The sequence below is a fragment of the Lithobates pipiens genome, unplaced genomic scaffold (assembly GCF_037356315.1).
Source record: "Lithobates pipiens isolate NorthernLeopardFrog02 unplaced genomic scaffold, aLitPip1_a1.2 Scaffold_8, whole genome shotgun sequence".
Lineage (NCBI taxonomy): Eukaryota > Metazoa > Chordata > Amphibia > Anura > Ranidae > Lithobates > Lithobates pipiens.
The window spans coordinates 436909159-436927981 of NW_027507903.1; the positions used below are offsets into that span (position 1 = coordinate 436909159).

The following is an 18823-nucleotide window of genomic DNA, read 5'->3' on the forward strand; positions in this document are numbered from 1 at the left end:
GTCTGTGTTGAGGGGGTGTTCAAGGTTTTTCTTTTGTTTCTTGTGCTTTATTTTTTTCAGACCCAGTGTGCTTGATGTGGATACTGGGCCACTTGTATGTTCACTGGGGGTCTAAGAGGGCACTGGTTAGGTCACAAAGCAGGCAGTTGGGTTTTTCCCACAGCGAGGCAGTGGTTAGGTGGGGTCCCGGGTGTTACTGGAAATTCAGCAGTACGCTAGGATGGATAGGCCCCCTGATGTGCTGCTAATGCATGTGGGTGGTAATGACCTCGGTATTAGGGCTTCCTGAGAGCTTATTTGTGACATCAAGTGGGATTTTCACTGACACTGTCCTTGTCTTGTATGATATAATTGGCAGGGCAGCTTGGCGGGGGCCCAGTAGGGCGATCATATCAACAAGGCCAGGATCAAGGTCAATAAAGCGATGGCCAAGTTTGACGTCCGCAATGGAGGGCTGGTTGTTCGCAATGGGGAGTTGGAGGGAGACAATGGGCTGTATCTGAGGGGTGACGGAGTGCACTTGTCAGAGGTGGGCATAGATATGTGGTTTCTGGGCCTGTAGGAGGGGCTTCAGCAGGCCTTGAGGCTGTGGTGGGCCATCCACACATGAGGCTTCACTGGTAGGCGTTTGTGGCAGGGATCTGGAAGGTCAGAATGTTTTGTTTGAAGGAATACAGTATGTGGTATGGAACGGGTTGGGCCCATTTCGGTATGGGTACCTTCCCTACCATGGAAATAATGTACTATCGAGTGAGAAAATGGTAAAACATTTACTTCTGAGCTGGTGGAACTGCGGCTAGGGGTCAGGATGCTTAGGAGGTGGTGGTGGTAAAGCCGATGCGATAGAAAAACCTTCCTCCATTAACCTGAGACATAGTCAGTCAGTTTAAGTGGGGTAAAAAAGTTGGGTTGTAAAATGAAATGTTTTATAATAATTTGTTATGGTTGTTAATAAAGGGCTGATACGGCCATTTAAGTCCAGAGTGTGTCACGTGTTTTTCTCTAAGGTATTGCTGGATCAGTAATAGGTGTGTGTCGTTGGAGGGGGTGGCAGACACTACATCAGCTATACACCAGTCAAGTTAGGGGCCATGCACACTGGCTTAAACAATTCTTCGCCTAGAGGAGTTTAGCATGTTGCCCATAGAAGCAACTAATGTTATCCTATGTGTCATTTCAAGCTCAGCATTTAGAGGCAGAAAAAAAACTTTTGTTTTGCATTTTTTTAAAGCATTTTTTCTGGCAGAAAAAAATGCTAAACGTGCCTAAATGCTGCTAAATGCTCCTAAATGCTAGCACAAAAAAACACTCAAAATTCCTGTTTTTTTTTTTTTGCTGCCAAGAGCACTGGTGTTTTTTTAAGCCATTGTGCATTAACCCTAAATGAGTGTCAAGTAAAAGGAAAAAGGCAAGCACTGCAATGCCCTTTACAATGCATTGTAGAGAGCATGCACAACACACACGTGGACCTGCTTGTATGAATGAGCCCTCATGGAAAACATGACCTGTTGGTTTCCCATAAGGACTGTAGAATTGAGAATAATAGAAAAGCACTCTTGCAGATGTATCTGCCAGCCAAAGAAATCATTAATTCAATGGCGGAACATATTATAACAATGAGGCTATGTCAAGGGCTTTGTGTTCATCTTCATGTTACAGCTACATGGTACTGTTGCAATATATAATTAGCTTTTAAAACAGACATGAGGTTATTTAGAAGAATAAATACAAAGGAATGGGAATTGTTGCTCAGATTATACTGTCGTTTTTTTTAATGAAGGCTAGAAAACAACAGCTTGCCCACTATAATGAATAGACTTGTATATGGTAATGGCCCTGTTATGTGAAGGCGTTATTTCTCATAATGTGCACTTTAAAAAGCATGAGCGGTTTCAGCACAGATGAATGAAGAAACACACAACGTGTCTGTACTCTGGAGGCTGCCTTTGCGGATTTGTACTTTTCTGAAGGCTTGAAAAATTGCCATGTGACATTTTATACATACCGTATATGACTTGCTGTAGCACCGTTGCCCCAATTTTTCAAAAGCCACACCTCTTTTCCATTATGTCTCAGCTGGTGCAGGAGATCATCCATGCATAACAAGGGGGACTGGGGATGCCAATAAGAAATCCCAGACTATATTTGTGCCATAATGTATACTATTGTGCAGAAGTTTTAGGCAGGTGTGAAAAAAAAATCTGTCGAAGAGAAGGAAGCCTGTTGTGTCTTTCATCTGCTGCATTACGTTTCCTTAGCTGAGCACTGTGTCTATGGTCCTCAGCGTTGCCCATTACATTGTTCTCTTCTTTAAAAGAGCTTGAACAGCACATCCTGAGTTTAATGTCGTGTACACACAATCAGATTTTCAGGAACGGAAAATGTTGGAAGTGAGCTTATTGGTGGCAAGTCCGACCATGTGTATGCTGCATCGGACATTTGTTGTCTGACTTTCCACCAACAAATGTTGGCTACCATGCTCTCAAATTTTCAGCCAACAAATGTGTGTTGTCAGACTTTCCGATCGTGTGTACACAAGTCTGTCAGACAAAAGTCCAAAGTACAAACACGCATGCTCAGAATAAAGTACGAGCCGGAAGTGTTCAGTCTTATAAAACTAGCATTCATAATGGAGATATGACCAACGTCTTGTATGTCACTACGTTCGTAATTGTTGGCCAAAATTTGTGTGACTGTGTGTATGCAAGACAAGTTGGAGCCAACACCCTTTGAACAAAAATCCATGGTTTTGTCAGAAAGTCCAATCGTGTGTACGGGGCATTAGGCTGCATCGCAGCTGTACAGAGGTTGCTGATTACGAGAAACAAGCCTTGATACTAATGCCCTGTACACACAACCGGTTTTCCCAACAGAATAATCTCTGAAGGTTTTTCCGACTGAGTTCCGACGGAATTTCCGCTGAAACTGTCTTGCGTACACACGATCACACATACGATGGGACTAAAAAAATTACGTTCAATACCCAGTAGCCAATAGCTTCCGTCTTGTACTTGCTTCAGAGCATGCAGTATTTTTGGTCTGTCGGAACAGCATACAGATGATCGGTTTTCCCGATAGGAATTGGTTCCATCGGAAATATTTAGAACATGTTCCATTTCTAGGTCATTTAGAATTTTCGAAGTCCGATGGGGCATACACACGATCGGAATATACGATGAAAACTCCCGGGACTTTTTCTGTCGGACATTCCGCTCGTGTGTACGTGGCATAAGGGATCGCTTGCTTCAAAAAGGGTACACTCATGAACAACTAAATGTCGAGATGGCACAAGTTGGGAGGATTCACAGAAAATAACTAATTACTGTTAAATTAGTTGACAGCACAAATTCTGATAGGTTTAATTGGTCTTTAGTCTCTTTTAATTCTACACAACATAAACAAATCAGGACTATTATGAACAAACATTGGGCAATATTAAAAAATTATAGAATTTTGGGCCCCCTATTGACAAATAAATTCAATATAGTATATAGGGGGGCCCCCTCATTACAATTTTTAAATATCCCTGAATGTTTTCGAGCCTCTTACTAAGCTCTCTTTTTTTCATGATCTGCTAAAATCGCAGTACTCCTCCAGCAGGGAGGAGAGTGAAGAGGTGCACAGGACCTTGGCTACCTTCTGGAAGCATATCTTACTACATTGTGGCGACAAGGAGAGAACTTCAGCATGGAACCAATCAAAAGAGGGGTTGTGCCTCTGTAACCAAGGATAACCAATAACCAGCAGAAACTAAGGTGAGGAAATAACTTGGAATTGGATTATCTCATGGTGAAAAGCCCCTATGGCTATGGACAATGGAACAGTCTCATGAGTCACATGGGCAGGCTGTAGAGTTCTTCTGTCAAGAGCCTCAATGGCAAGTGGAGTGTCATGCAGCAGGCAGCATCAATGAACAGGCCTACAGTCCCAGAGTCAATTAGAGACTGTATCTTGACTGACGACTCAGCCCAAGAAAGGGTAACCAAAACCAGGGGCTTATCCTTCTGGATAACTGAGGAAGAAACAACGTCACCTAAGGTCTGTCCATGACAGGACCTCAAGATTCGGGCGTTCCCTGGACAGGTAGGACTAGACTTCAAAAAGTGACCTGCTTGGTCGCAATAAAGTCATAATCTCTTCCTCCTCCTAAGGATACTCTCATTCGCAGAGAGACGTGTGAAGCCCAAGTACATGGGTTCATCTTCACAGACCAACTCGGTACCAGGAGGCATGGGAGGTGAGGGAGGCAAGGGTGGGACTGCAAAGTTTGGAGACAAATGTTCAGGATGCTTCCACAAGCGCTCCTTAAAAGGGAGTCTGGAGTCAATGAGGATGGCAAACATGATCAATCTCTCCAGTTCAGTGGGTATATCCCGGGCTGCTATCTCAGCCTCATTGTTCCAACCAACCTCTGCTGCCAGAGTAAGGAATTCAATGGCTTAATTAGCAACAGTTCTCGTACTCTGTTTGATGGACATGAGGCACTTGGCAGCAGAAGCTGAGCATGGAATACCCTTTTAAAGGAAGTCACAAACTCAGGGTAAATCAGGACTACAGGTTTTTGCGTCTCCCATAGAGGGTTTGCCCAGTCCACGGCTCTCTCAGAAAGCAAAGATATCACAAAACCTACTTTGCTTCTGTCTGTGGAAAATGCCTAGGGCAGCATCTCAAAGTATATCTCAACCTGGTTGAGAAACCCTCTACATTGGTCTGGATGACCCCCAAATCGCTGGGGAAGCAGAGTGGAACCAGACATACATCTTATAGAGGTAATACTTGAGGCGGGTGACTGCACAGAGACTGGAGCAGCAGCAGGGATAGACTGCAACACAGGTTGTACCAGAGCAGCAACAGTGAGAGATTCCAGGTGAGCCATGCGACTCAAGAGCGCTTGTAACACCATGGCAAACTGACCCATGCAGTGATCCTGCTCATCTAGTCTGGAAAAAATATTACTAACAAGTGGATTGACTGCATCTTCTGAATTTATGGCCTTCGCCTACTGTCAGAAACCATGAATCAGACTGAGACAGAAGTACAGTTAAATCACGCTTGTTTAATAATAATAAAAAAAGATAAACAGAGTAAACATAATCAAAACATAGCTAGAATTCAGGAACCGGAACGGATAGTCAGACAAGCCAAAATGTCAGGGAGCCAGAGATGAGCGCAGCAGAACAGCAAGCAGGATCTGGAGCCAGACGGAATGTCATCCAAGCAAGTCTTTAAAGGGAACACAGGAGAGCGTCTCTAGAGATGTGACTAAGGCAAAGTCGGAGATCATCTGGACTGGATGGCTTAAGTAGGCAGGACTGATGAGCAGGATATCATAAACAGGTGAGTCACTGTGGAGAGATGGAAGCTGGAAATTAGCCGACAGCTGAGCGGCCAGCTTTGAGAAAGAAGGGCTGAGCCCAGCCCTGACACTTGGCTATGCCAGGCAGCCATCTTGATTGGATATTTGCCAGTTTAGGGATAATTCCCCTGCTGGATTTACATATGTATATATATATATATATATATATATATATATATATATATATATATATATATATATATATATATATATATATATATATATATCATGGTAAACTCAGGGTACGTGCATGCCTGCGATGACGTCAGTTATAATACATACATGAGGATGCTTGTTTGCAGTGTTTACTATCTGGATGCTCTTTTTTTATCCCTTGTTTTAATTAAAGCTCCTTTTACGGTTTTAAACTATATAGGCTTTTCTTTTTTTATTTTGCTCTTGTGATCATTATCTGCACCGTTATATCCACCTGAGATGCTCCTGGACTGTTTGAGATTTCCAGTGATTCCACACTTCTGGATGGGATACCCATTCCAGGCGCAGTTAACTCTGCAATAGGGTCCACTGGTTCTGGGGAGAGTCAATTTTGAATGGTGATGGATAACAAGGTGGAATTTGACTATTCATTACCATTTCTCTCCACAAACAGGGTTTTATGAGTTGGGAGTTTCAATATCACCATTATTCACGTTTGTATCACTATTGGACCTGCCTGAAACTTTTGCGCAGTACTGTATGATATGCAGGCCTGTATTTACTAAGTCACAAAATGTGAAAATGTGGTATTTTTAAATTTTTACTCTTTTCTGGCAACCAAAGTACCTTTGTAGTTAAAGCTGAATGTCAGGCAAAGTACACAGGCTAACAACATACAGTGAGGGAAACAAGTATTTGATCCCCTCCTGATTTTGTATGTTTGCCCACTGACAAAGAAATTATCAGTCTATAATTTTAAGGATTCAAGGCTGACGTTTGGTAACTCGAACATTCAGCTCCCTTCACAAATGTTCTATGGGATTAAGGTCTGGAGACTGGCTAGGCCACTCCAGGACCTTAATGTGCTTCTTATTGAGTGACTCTTTTGTTGCCTTAGCCATGTGTTTTGGGTCATTATCAAGCACTTTGAACGCGAATTTATGGCGTTCAGAAAAAAGCCCATAAACTCCACTGCTCATTAAAGCTGAAAAACATCCATGTGTGCATGGACACATAGGCTAACATAGAGTGGAGTTTATGGGCTTTTAAAAAAAACGCCCAAACTCCAATAAACTGCAGTTTATGAGCTCCAGTGTGCATGGAGCCTTATATTTGCAAGGAATTTAGCAGGAATTTTGTAAATTTTGCCATGTATAAATCCACTATTAATGATTTTAGTGTATTTTTTAGCAAAAATATTGTTTTAATAAACATTTACGCAGATATTGTGGGACCTAAAAATTCAGTAGCACCTTCTTTTTATTCTACTGGTCATGTGCTTTCCTAAAATATATTTGTCTTTTACAAAATATGAAAGCTATACTGTAAGTAAAAAATAAAAAAGGAAAGGAAAAATTGTAAAAATGGTCTGGCCACCTGAGTTTAAAAATGGACCACAGGGCCTGGCAGCGAAAGGGTTAAGAGAGTGCTCCTAATCTCAGCTTTTTACCTGTATAGAAGATACCTGGGAGCCAGAAAGCTTGCTAATTTATAAGGGATCAAATACTTATTGATGGTCCTGAAAAGAAGAAGAGGAGCCAAGATCCCCGCCGGGAACCTCAGGAGAGGAGGATCGGGGCCACGCTGTGCAATACCACTGGACAGAGCAGGTATGCATAACATGTTTGTTATTTAAATATTTTTTTAAAACATGACTTTAGTAACACTTTAATCCTAAAGCCCCATACACACTATCAGATTTTCTGCTGAGTTTTTTCTTCAGATTTACCAAAACCATGTAGTGCAAGGGCCTGCCTGATTGCATACACATTGAAACTTCTAAGGTTTGACCTCATATTATATGGTTTTGGTAAATCTGAAGGAAAAACTCAGCAGAAAATCTGATAGTGTGTATGGGGCTTAAGGGGTCCACATTATGTCTGCCGATGGACACTTAATCTCAGGGGGAAAAAATGATAGCATTTCGGTACTTAAAGGGGCTGATTTACAAAGCATTTGCGCCATGAGTTGCGGTGCACACCGACGTGCAACAGCCGTTTTTGTATTCACAAAGCATTTGCGCCGGGAATTCTCAGCCCCACCCGCTGACTACAGCTATCATATCAGAAGAGAGGCAGGCGGGGCTGAGAATTCCCCACTGACGTCAGGACTCAGAGAGACCCTGAAACGTGAGAGGAGAGCGGAGCGAGGAGAGGCGGAACGGGCCGGGAGTCACATGATCGAAATGTAGTGTACTTACTACTGTAAAATTCAGTATGAAGTGATATATTTTTTTTAAAAGCACATAGAGCCGGGCCATTGTAACACGGCATTTATTAAAAGGAAATAACCACAGTAAGTAGATTACAAATGTGTCTGTACTCTACTTATACCTCACGCTCTGTGCTTCCTGTTACACATTCCACTGTTAACTCCTAGTGTGCTGGAAGGTGCAAACAGGAATGCCAAGGAACTGTCAGCACCAGTGGCGGCCCGTGCATTGTGGGGAGGTTAGTAAAGTAATGGCTGCATTTAATAGGCACAGGTGGCTGCAGTTAACGGGCACAGATGGCTGTGTTTGACAGGCACATTGGCTGCATTTAACGGGCACAGGTGGCTGTGTTTGACGGGCACAGGTGGCTGCGTTTGACGGGCACATTGGCTGCATTTAATGGGCACAGGTGGCTGCATTTAACATCACAGGTGGCTGCATTTAGTGGGCACAGGTGGCTGTGTTTGACAGGCACAGTGGCTGCATTTGACGGGCACAGTGGTTGCATTTAATGGGCACAGGTGGCTGCGTTTGACAAGCACAGGTGGCTGCGTTTGACTGGCACAGTGGCTGTGTTTGACTGGCACAGTGGCTGCGTTTGACGGGCACAGTGGCTGCGTTTGACGGGCATAGGTGGCTGCGTTTAATGGGCACAGGTGGCTGTGTTTGATGAGCACAGGTGGCTGTGTTTGATGGGCCAGGTTGCTGCGTTTGATGGGCATATGCACTGCATTTCACGGCACAGGTGGATGCGTTTGACAGGCACAAGTGGCTGCGTTTGATTGGGGAGGTTCAGTATTTTTCAGTTTGTTTGTGCCCCCCAAAAAGTTTGAGCACCAGCTGCCACTGGTCAGCACAGAGACATTACAGGGAACTTCACAGGGCTGTTTGTCAGCTGTGGATTGTTATCCCTCCCTTATCCCCCCCCCTTGTGTCTGTTATGCCGTGTACACACAATCAGACTATCCAGCAGACTTAGTCTGGCGGACAATCCACCGGACTTTGCAGTGGAGGTCCGCCAGACTTTCCGAACGAGTGGACTTGCCCACACATGACCGTACTTTTCCGGCGGACAATCCGCCGGACTTTCCAAATGAACGGACTTGCCCACACACGGAGTAAACTCCATTCATTTTGAACATGACTCCAGGTAGACAGGACTAGCGAAGGAAGTCAATGTCCCCGCCTCCATACTAGGCCTCCCAAGCCCCGTCGCCTAGTATGGATTTTAAGGGGAACCCCATACGCTGAAAAAACAGCGTGGAGATCCCCCCAAAGTCCATACCAGACCCTTATCCTAGCACGCAGCCCGGCCGGTCAGCAAAGGGGGTGGGGACGAGCGAGCGCCCAGCCCCCCTCCTGAACTGTACCAGGCCACGTGTCCTCAACATAGGGGGGTGCTTGTTGGGGAAGGGGGGCCCTGCGCTCCCCCACCCCAAAGCACCTGGTCCCCATGTTGATGAGGACAAGGGCCTCTTCCCGACAAACCTGGCCATTGGTTGTTGGGGGTCTGCAGGCGGGGGGCTTATCAGAATCCGGGAGCCCCCTTTAATAAGGGGCCCCCAGATCCTGGCCCCCCAACCTATGTGAATGGGTATGGGGTACATCGTACCCCTATCCATTCACCTGGGGGAAAAGTGTCAACAAAAAAGACACAACAGGCTCCTCCGCTATCTTCTGCTCTTTTACCGCTCTTTTACTAGCGGAGGAGCCCGACTTTCTCCTTCGTTGCCGCCGTCCGGGGGTCTTCTTGTGACTTCGGGGGTCTTCTTCCGACTTCTCCCGCTCTTCAGTTCTTCTGCCGGGGTCCTCCTCTATCTTCTTCCAGCTCTTTTACTAGCATTGGCCCTGTCTTCTCGTTCGTCGCTGTCGCCTTCTTCTTTCTTCTTCTTCTCTTCTTCTGATGTTGACATGAAGCTCTCTCCGGCTGTAATGCCCGGGATGCATTGCGCGGCAACTTATATAGGCATAAGGGGCGGGGTCACCATGTAACATGACCCAGTGACCCCGCCCCTTTTGCCTATATAAGTCACCTCGCAGCGCGTCCCTGGCATTACAGCCGGAGAGAGCGTTGTGTCAACATCGGAAGAAGAGAAGAAGAAGAAGAAGGTGTCGGCGACAGCGACGAACGAGAAGACGCTAGACGCCAAAGCTAGTAAAAGAGCTGGAAGAAGATAGCAGAGGACCCCAGCAGAAGAACCAAAGAGTGGGAGAAGTTGGAAGAAGACCCCCGAAGTCGGAAGAAGACTCCGATAAACAAGAAAGCCAGGGCTCCTCCGCTAGCAAAAGAGCAGAAGATAGCGGAGGAGCCCAGCGAGAAGACCCCCGAAGTCGGAAGAAGACCCCTGGAGCTGACTAATAAACTACTTTAAAAACCTGTGTTGTGTGTTTTTTGTATTACCACTTTTTCCCCCCAGGTGAATGGGTAGGGGTACGATGTACCCCATACTCATGCACATAGGGTGGGGGGCCGGGATCTGGGGCCCCCCTTATTAAAGGGGGCTCCCGGATTCCGATAAGCCCCCCGCCCACAGACCCCAACAACCAACGGCCAGGGTTTTCGGGAAGAGGCCCTTGTCCTCATCAACATGGGGTCAAGGTGCTTTGGGGTGGGGGACCGCAGGGCGCCCCCTTCCCCAAAGCACCCACCCCCCATTTTGAGGGCATGCAGCCTGGTAAGGTTCAGGAGGGGGGCACTCGCTCGTCCCCACCCCCTTTCCTGACCGGCCGGGCTACGTGCTTGGATAAAGGTCTCAACGAAAGTGGACTTACACTTTAAGGTATATACTGTATATATATTTATATTTATATATATATATATATATATATATATATATATATATATATATATATATATATATACCCCTGCCCTTAAAGGGGTTGTAAACCTTAGGTTTTTTTTTTAAACAAAAAACATATCTTATTTACCACCACTGTGCAGTTCGTTTTGCACAGTGTGGCCCCGATCATCGTCTTCTGGGGTCCCCCAATGGCGCTTGCAGTTCCTCCCCGCATCGGTAAACCCCCTAGAAGAAGTGCTCTCCCTGGGGCGGCAATTTTTTTTATACTATAAACTATTCATATATTATGCCATTAAATAACATTTCTAATCATATGAAGTTAATAACAAGAGTCCCCCTTAACATCAGAGTCAACAGAGTTCCCCTTTTACATCTGAATCCACAGAGTTGCCCTTTTACATCTGAATCCACAGAGTTCCCCTTTTACATCTGAACTTGCAGAGTTCCCTTTCACTTAAGGGGGGACTCTGCAGACTCTGAGGTAAGGGAGAACTCTGGGGACTCTAACATAAGGGATCCTCTGGGAACCCTGATTTAAGGGGGAACACTGAGAACTCTGATGTACGGAGAAGACTCTGATGTAAGAGGAAACACTGTGGCCTCTGGTGTAAAGGGAAAATCTGATATAAGGGGTGCTCTGAGAACCCTGATTTGCCTTAGTATAATCACTCAGAAGCAGGAGAGAGAGAGAAGGGAACAGACTTCAGTCACAGACATGGATGGATGGTGAGCTCACTCACCCCTTGTCAGTCAGCACCTCTCATCCAATTGTATCTGAGGCTGCTGGACCTCAAATTTCCGGCCCCAACTTTCATTTTCTGAGGAACAGTGACGGGGATTAGAGTGTGGGCAGACACAGAGGGGTAGGAGTGCTGATCGAGCCCTCTCTCCTCTCCCGTCTCTATGTGTGTGTTTGGGGGGGGGGGGGGTTGTTAGTGCTGGCTTTGAGCAGTGTAAAAGAGTGTAATGCCGCGTACACGCGATCTGGCGGAATTAGTCTGGCGGACCAGAGTCCGCTGAACAATTCCCCCATGTGTGGGCTCCGGCGGACTTTTCCTTCCCAAAAGGACAATCCGCCCGTCTATGTGCTAGTCTGCCAGACTTTCCAAATGAACGGAGAAACCATAATGTAGTGCTAAAAGAAAAAAAAAAATATTAAATTGAATAACACCCAAAAAAAGGACACTATAAAGTGCAAATAATAAAATTGAATTAGTCCTTGAAATCCACATGGGATTCGGATGTGATGTTTCACACAGTATGAAGGCCCAGGGGTAATCTCAAAGACATTTACAACAGTGACATCCAGTTGAATCGAAAGAAACAAAAGGGTGGGTACTCTTACCAGAGGCACAGGACCTGTGTGGGTACACTAGGTCAAACGAGCATATATAGATGGATCATACACTCCACATGGGCTCTACATCGAAGCCAAACCGGTCCATCAGCCAATGGAGGGGCTGTGGGTCTTCAAAGCAATGAAGAGGTGTTCAGCACTGTCATGGAGGTTCTAATCTTCTGTGTATTGTCTCCTTTCCGGAATACCTGAGCCACCGGTATCTGCGTTTTCTAAAACTATGTGAAGAATGGCCTGTGTACGAGACTAGGAAAGGCCGGGACCTGGGAGCCTTCCTGAGGCAGCGGGTGGCTCAGGTATTCTGGGTTTGGATTCGATATATATATATATATACACATAGATAGATAGATACAGTATATACCTTAAAGCGTAAGTCCTCTTTCGTTGAGAAAAAAACATTCCCCTCTGGATGATCTATGTACTTTGCAAGGATTATAACAACCTTTGTTGCCGATTCCTACCTTTTGGTATTCTGAAGAAATCACTGTTTGTTTCTCTGTGCCCCTGTGCACTGTGAGTCTAATGGGAGTGGTTTCATAATTATCAATCAGCTGTGCACCTACAGGGTTCTAATGAGGAAATCTGCTGTGCCTTCATCCCTTTAGACATGTGCCTATTGGGATTATCTCACCAAAAATTAAATTTTTGTTGCACGGGATGCCTGAAATCTGACTTGTATCTTAGGCAGACTTCTGGGAAAATTGGTGAGCCAATCACACAAGCAGGAAATGTTTCTGGGTGGTTACCAGTACACATTTTGTGTAAAGAACAACTCCAGGTAGCCATATTGCATTGCATTTTCAGGAAATCACAGAGCTGCAGATTCAACCACATGCAGAAATAGAAGGGACAATGTAAATGAAACAGTGTGTATTTAGTATCACTTTAACTCTGGTCTACAAAGAACTCATCAGTCACCATCATACCTCCCAACATTTTGAGATGGGAATGAGGGACACCTATCAGCAAAAGTATGCAGGCATAGGACACACCCCCTGCCACACCCCCTTAAAGGAGAATTGTACAAAAAAACCAAGAATGCTTAAAAGCGCATTTTTTACTACTACTATTCCTTTATATTGGCTTTTGAAATTTACAAATTCAGCAATTTAGAAATCAGATGAAAGATTTAGCGCTGGAAAACACTTTTTGATAGATAGAAAGTGCATTTTATATACATATATATATATATATATAGTTCAGACCAAAATGAGGGACAAATGAGGAGGAATGAGGGACAGAGGGACATTGCTCCAAATCAGGGACAGACCCTTGAAATCAGGGACAGTTGGGAGCTATGGTCACCACTCTCTGATTTCTATGTAGATCAGCCTTTCTCAACCTTTTCAACACAGAGGAACCCTTGAAAAAGTTCTCCAGTCTCTGGGAACTCCTGCCAAAAATGAGAAATCTACAACTCATGATACATTAGTGTGATGGTCAGTAGGAAGAATGGTCCTTACACTTGTGGTCATTGGGAAGAATTACCTCCTTACAGATAGCTAAAAAGATCAATGGTGTTGGTGGGAACTTATCTGAGAGGCAGAGATTGCCCAATGCTGAAGGAACCCCTAGCAACCTTTGGAGGAACCCTAGGGTTCCACGGAACCCTGGTTGAGAATCACTGATGTAGATGATAGGGGAACATGTGAGAAGAATATCTTTATATAAATGTAGACTTACAATTCTCAAAGTAAAAGCGGTGGAAGTCTAAACCTTCCACCAAGTTTCCCAGTGCTTCAGGCTCAAATGCTGTCATTCCAGGGTCACACATCTTACTGAAAGGTAGAACAACATATAGTTAGAAAAACCATGCAATGAATGTAGAAAACACCATTCACACGTATTCATTTTCTTGCAGTAAAACACTAAACATTAGCAGTTCTTTGGAAATTTGTTTGCATTTAAATCATTTTTCTCTCCAAGCAACGCAATGTGAATGCAAAATAAAGCTCAAAAGCAGCCCACAAGATGGTCAGAAGAAGCTTCGAAGGAGATCAGGTGACAGCAGCTCAGGAGGAATTTAGAAGCATCGTACATACAAGCTAAATGCAACCGAAAGCATGCTGTATTTACCCTTCTGCTTAAAGTCTTAAATTTTAAATACGACAAATATTTTTTAACATTTTTCAGACATGTCCGGTCAATAATCCAGTAGCAAAAATCTTGTAGTTATCTGTAAAGTGTAATTTGACTAATTAAGTGTAATGGCTATGAGAAACTGTAAGTGGCAATGTGGAGACGTGTTTACTAGCAAGTTAAATGGTGTCACATCCAATTAATATAGCAAGACTAAAAAAGTACAGTAGAGACCATGGACTCTAAAAACTTCTTTGCTATTCTGAAGCTTCCCTCCAACCACTTTGCATATTATTTTATATATACTGTGATTCTGTACTTGCCAAATGTGTTGCAGAAATCTCCCTCCACTGAGTCTGGCTGCAACCATTTTAACTGTGGGCAGCTGAAGCTGCTGCCTGTTCACTTCCTGGATTTACACAGACACACAGAGGCAACCTCCAGCTCTGCAGCTCTCATTGGCCCTCTTATGACTCATCCCTCTTTCCCTTCCTGGCAAACTTATCATGAGAGTGGGAGAGAGAGAGCTGTGCATGATGTCATAACCCTAGGCTTTTTACCAGACAAGAAAGAGGAAGTGGGCTGTATAAAGTATTTACTGGCAGAAAAAAAAATGTTTTACTATCCAAAGTTAAAACAACAAAGGCAGAATATTTAATAGATGGAAAGTTGAGAAAATTATTGAAGGTCCGCTTTAATTTTCACAAAGTCTGCTGCCTCCGTTTTTCTTTTTTATGGTGACTTGCATATACTCCAGAATGTTATCAAAAGTGATCAGATAAATTGTAAATTAAAATGGAGGTCAAAAATTAAAAGCTAGCAGCTGCTGACTTTTAATAATCGGACACTTACCTGTCCTGGAGTCCAGCGATGTCGGCACCGCAACTGATGTTTCCATCACAATTTTGCCTAAGAACACAACCATGAATAAAGAATGGTCCAAAAACATCCTCCAAGAGCAACTTCTCCCAACCATCCAAGAACAGTTTGGTGAGGAACAATGCCTTTTCCAGCATGATGGAACACCTTGCCATAAGGCAAATATGATAACTACCGTATTTATCGGCGTATAACACACACTTTTTCCCCCTTAAAAAAAGTCGTGGGTGCGTGTTATACGCCGATCCCCACTGTCTGCGATCCAAAAAAACCGAGCGCGGCCGAAAAATACTGAGCCAATTGCTCGGCTCCGCTCGTAGTCCCGCCTCCCTGCTGTTTCTCTAGCGAGAGCTGCTGAAAAAGACAGAGCCAACTGTACTGTGTACTCGGCTCGGCTTGCAGTCCCGCCCATACAATCGCCTCGGTATTTTTCGGCGGCGCTCGCTCGGTCTGTCTCGGTGGCGGAAAATTTAAACATGGGCAAGGCTTCAAACGGCGCTGGCCAAGCTGCAAATGACACTGCAAAGCTGCAAACAGCGCTGGGCAAGCTGCAAATGACACTGATCATTCTGCAATGATGGACAAGGCTGCAGATGCACACTGATAAGGCTGCATTGACTGGCATTTAAATGTAAGTTTTTTTTTTCCTTAAACTTCCCTCCTAAAACTTTTTTCCTTAAAATGCCCTCCTAAACTTGGGGTGCGTGTTATACGCCGGTGCGTGTTATACCCCGATAAATATGGTAAGTGGCTTGGGGAACAAAACATTGGCATTTTGGGTCCATGGCCAGGACACTCCCCAGACCTTTATCCCATTGAGAACTTGTGGTCAGTCTTCAAGAGGTGGGTGACCAAAAAAACCCCCACAAATTCTGACAGACTCCAAGCATTGATTATGCAAGAATGGGCTGCCATCAGTCAGGATGTGGCCCAAAAGTTGATTGACGGGATACCAGGGCAAATTGCAAAGATTTTGAAAAAGAAGGGACAACGCTGCAAATATTGACTCTTTGCATAAACTCAATGTAATTGTCAATAAAAGCCTTTGACACTTATTAAATGCTCGTAATTATACTTCAGTATACCATAGTAACATCTGACAAAAATATCTAAAAACACTGAAACAACAGACTTTATGAAAATCATTATTTGTGCCATTCTCAAAACTTTTGGCCATGGCTGTAGAATATTAATGCACCCTATAAACATTGAGCGGTAACCCCCATTGATAATTAACTTTCTCATCTGTAAAGTGTATTGCAGAATGGCCCATCATGGACTACACACTATAAATTATTACTGCACTAAATTCATGCCTATCCTTGCTGAAACTTTGATAAAGATGATTTAAAAATTATTTATAAAATAATGTGTCTGTGTATAGGTGTACTTATACTCACGTGTAACACTCAAAGTCGCCATTGCTAATAGCCTCTATCAGTTGCTCTGTGACTTTAATAATCTCCTGTTTCCTCACTGAAATCATGAGAAGAGTGAACGTTAAATCAGAGATGGAAATATGTCAATGGAATGGTGTCAATGTGCTATAAATAAAATGATCCTATTGGTAACATAGCTCAGAATTGTCACCTCTAATATCTAAGCTTCCAGACGTTTGCCCTAATTATGTATCCTGCAGAATTCAATTACGAGGGTTAATGTTTACAGAATTGCTTATACTTACCACTTCATTGCATAATTAGTACAGAGATGTGCTTATTTAAATTAAATAAATGATTTAAGCTTTTGGAGGACAGTAATTAGATCACTTTAAGTGAACCTATCGGTGCTTTAAAAACGGTCTTAGCTAATAATAGCTAAGTGCAGACACCTTGCAGTGCCTGTGAGATCAGGTTTTAGTCTTCATCTCTGTGTCCCTGCAGAGTACCTTGGAATTACGCTGTACACAGGCCCATAATTACTGCCCAAGCTGTCATTAAAGCAGTATTAAACCCAAAAGAAAACATTTATTATATTACAGCGTAACAATTCTTAAATGTGATGGCTGCGTTTGTTTCCTTTTCTAGGCTTTCTTTCTTCTTTTTTCACCTGGTGATCAAGCCAGCACGTATGTTTTTTAAAAGCTAAACTTCCCCAGCAGAATGTATAATTTTACATGGATGAGACAGACCACTTAAAGTGGTTGTAAACCCCCGATTTTAACTTTCAACTATAGGTAAGCCTAGAATAAGGCTTATCTATAGGTAGTGGAAATATCTCCTAAATATGCGCCATTTGGGAGATATTTACCTTTTATGTTAGCCGATGATGTCATCGGCGCATGCACTGTGAAGAAACGGACCTCCTGTTTCTTCACTCACAAGTGTCCTGACTGATGGCTCCCGCACGCATGCGCGGAAGGGTTTTACCTTTTTAACACTGGAAGGGTTGATTAAAATGATCAGCTTTTATCAGGGGCATTTCATGAAATCAGTGGGCCTATGTGCAAGAGGGTGGGTCCTAGGCTTTGAGAAAAAAAAATGTGGGTGTGGTTTAAATTGCACTAAATATCGGGCATGGCTTAAAGGGGGTGTGGTTAAATAGAGTCTGATATGACTTACATAGTGCAGGATGTAGTAATGTTAAATAGGGAATGTACAGTGCAGTGGTGGGTAGTATGTGCAAGAGAGGCATGAGAAGTGTATGGCCGTGGGTGATATATGCAGGGAGAGGGGTACTGAGTGTATGGTGGTGGGTAGAATGTGCAGTTAGAGGAGTGTGGAGTGTATGTCTGTGGGTAGTATGTGCAGAGAGAGGAGTGGGGAGTGTACAGGGTTGGGTAGTATGTGCAGGAGAGGAGTGCAGAGTGTATGGTGTTCGGTAGTATGTGCTTAAGAGGGGTACGGAGTGTATGGCGGTGAGTAAAATGTGCAGAGAGAGGAGTGTGGAGTGTATGGCGGTGGATAGTATGTGCAGAAGAGGAATGCAGGGTGTATAGGGTTGGGTAGTAAGCGCAGGAGAGGGGTACGGAGTGTATGGCAGTGGGGAGTATGTGCAGGAGAGGAGTGCAGAGTGTATGGCATTGGGTAGTATGTGCAGGATAGGAGTGTGGAGTGTACGGCATTGAATAGTATGTGCAGGAGAAGGGTAAGGAGTGTACTGCGTTGGGTAGTATGTGCAACAGAGGGATAGGGATTGTATGGCGGTGAGTAGTTTGTGCAAAACAGTTCAGAGTGCATATTATACTGATATATATATACAATGAGTGCTATTCCCTATATATAACAAATAGTTACAGAGTAGGTGAGGTTGAAAAAACACACAAGTCCATCAAGTCCAACCTATGTGTGTGATAATATGTCAGTATTACAATGTATATCCCTGTATGGTGCGGTTGTTCAGGTGCTTATCTATATTTCCTATATATAACACTGATATCTGTACACTCAATGTACAGATATCAGTGTTATATATAGCTATATAGTTAATAGCACTCAGTATATAGAGATCGGTGTTATATATGGTTAATAGCACTCAGTGTATATAGACCAGTGTTATATATAGTTTATAGCACCTAGTGCATAAGCAGTCACTCTCACACTAAGCCTGCTACAGAATAAAGGACACTTAGCTGCTGGCAATCACTGACCAGCAGGCTGCTGCCCCACACCCTCTGCCACCTCCAGCTCTTTTCTTGGCACCGACTTGATTTCCCCCACAGCAGATCACAGAGAGTGACGGATAGGCGGGGTGAGTATAGAAGCCCTCAGGAGGAGAAGAGGCTGATATAACTGCCCTCATGCGCATGGCTCTGATGTCCCTTTCATCCCAGCCAGCATGAGTCTTTCCTCCTCTCCCAGTGCAGCAGCATCAACCGCCGACAGGAATCTCTCATGGACCCCCCAATGATCACCTAATGCTCAGTCCGCCCATAGGCGTCGATGGACTTAGTGTCAGAAACAGCCAGGCCCGTCTTCTTAGATTTGACCCCAAGCAAACATTTTCTTGGGCCCCCCATTACATTTTTGCCCCCCCCCCCATAC

General features: G+C 44.1%; 1 protein-coding gene across 4 annotated transcripts in view; it reads right to left on the reverse strand.

The window, feature by feature from the left end:
- The window catches only part of CAMK2A (calcium/calmodulin dependent protein kinase II alpha), a 411160-nt gene that overhangs the window by 27108 nt on the left and 365229 nt on the right, over window positions 1–18823 (reverse strand). For 3 of the 4 annotated variants that reach the window (XM_077468290.1, XM_077468289.1, XM_077468291.1), the window contains 2 exons: window positions 16241–16316; window positions 13566–13660 (listed from right to left, as the gene is read on the reverse strand). In XM_077468290.1, coding sequence (XP_077324416.1) covers window positions 13566–13660; window positions 16241–16316 — 171 coding nt within the window. Of the gene's footprint in view, window positions 1–5036; window positions 5346–13565; window positions 13661–16240; window positions 16317–18823 lie in introns of those variants that run through there. The other variant, XM_077468293.1, reaches the window with a different exon arrangement.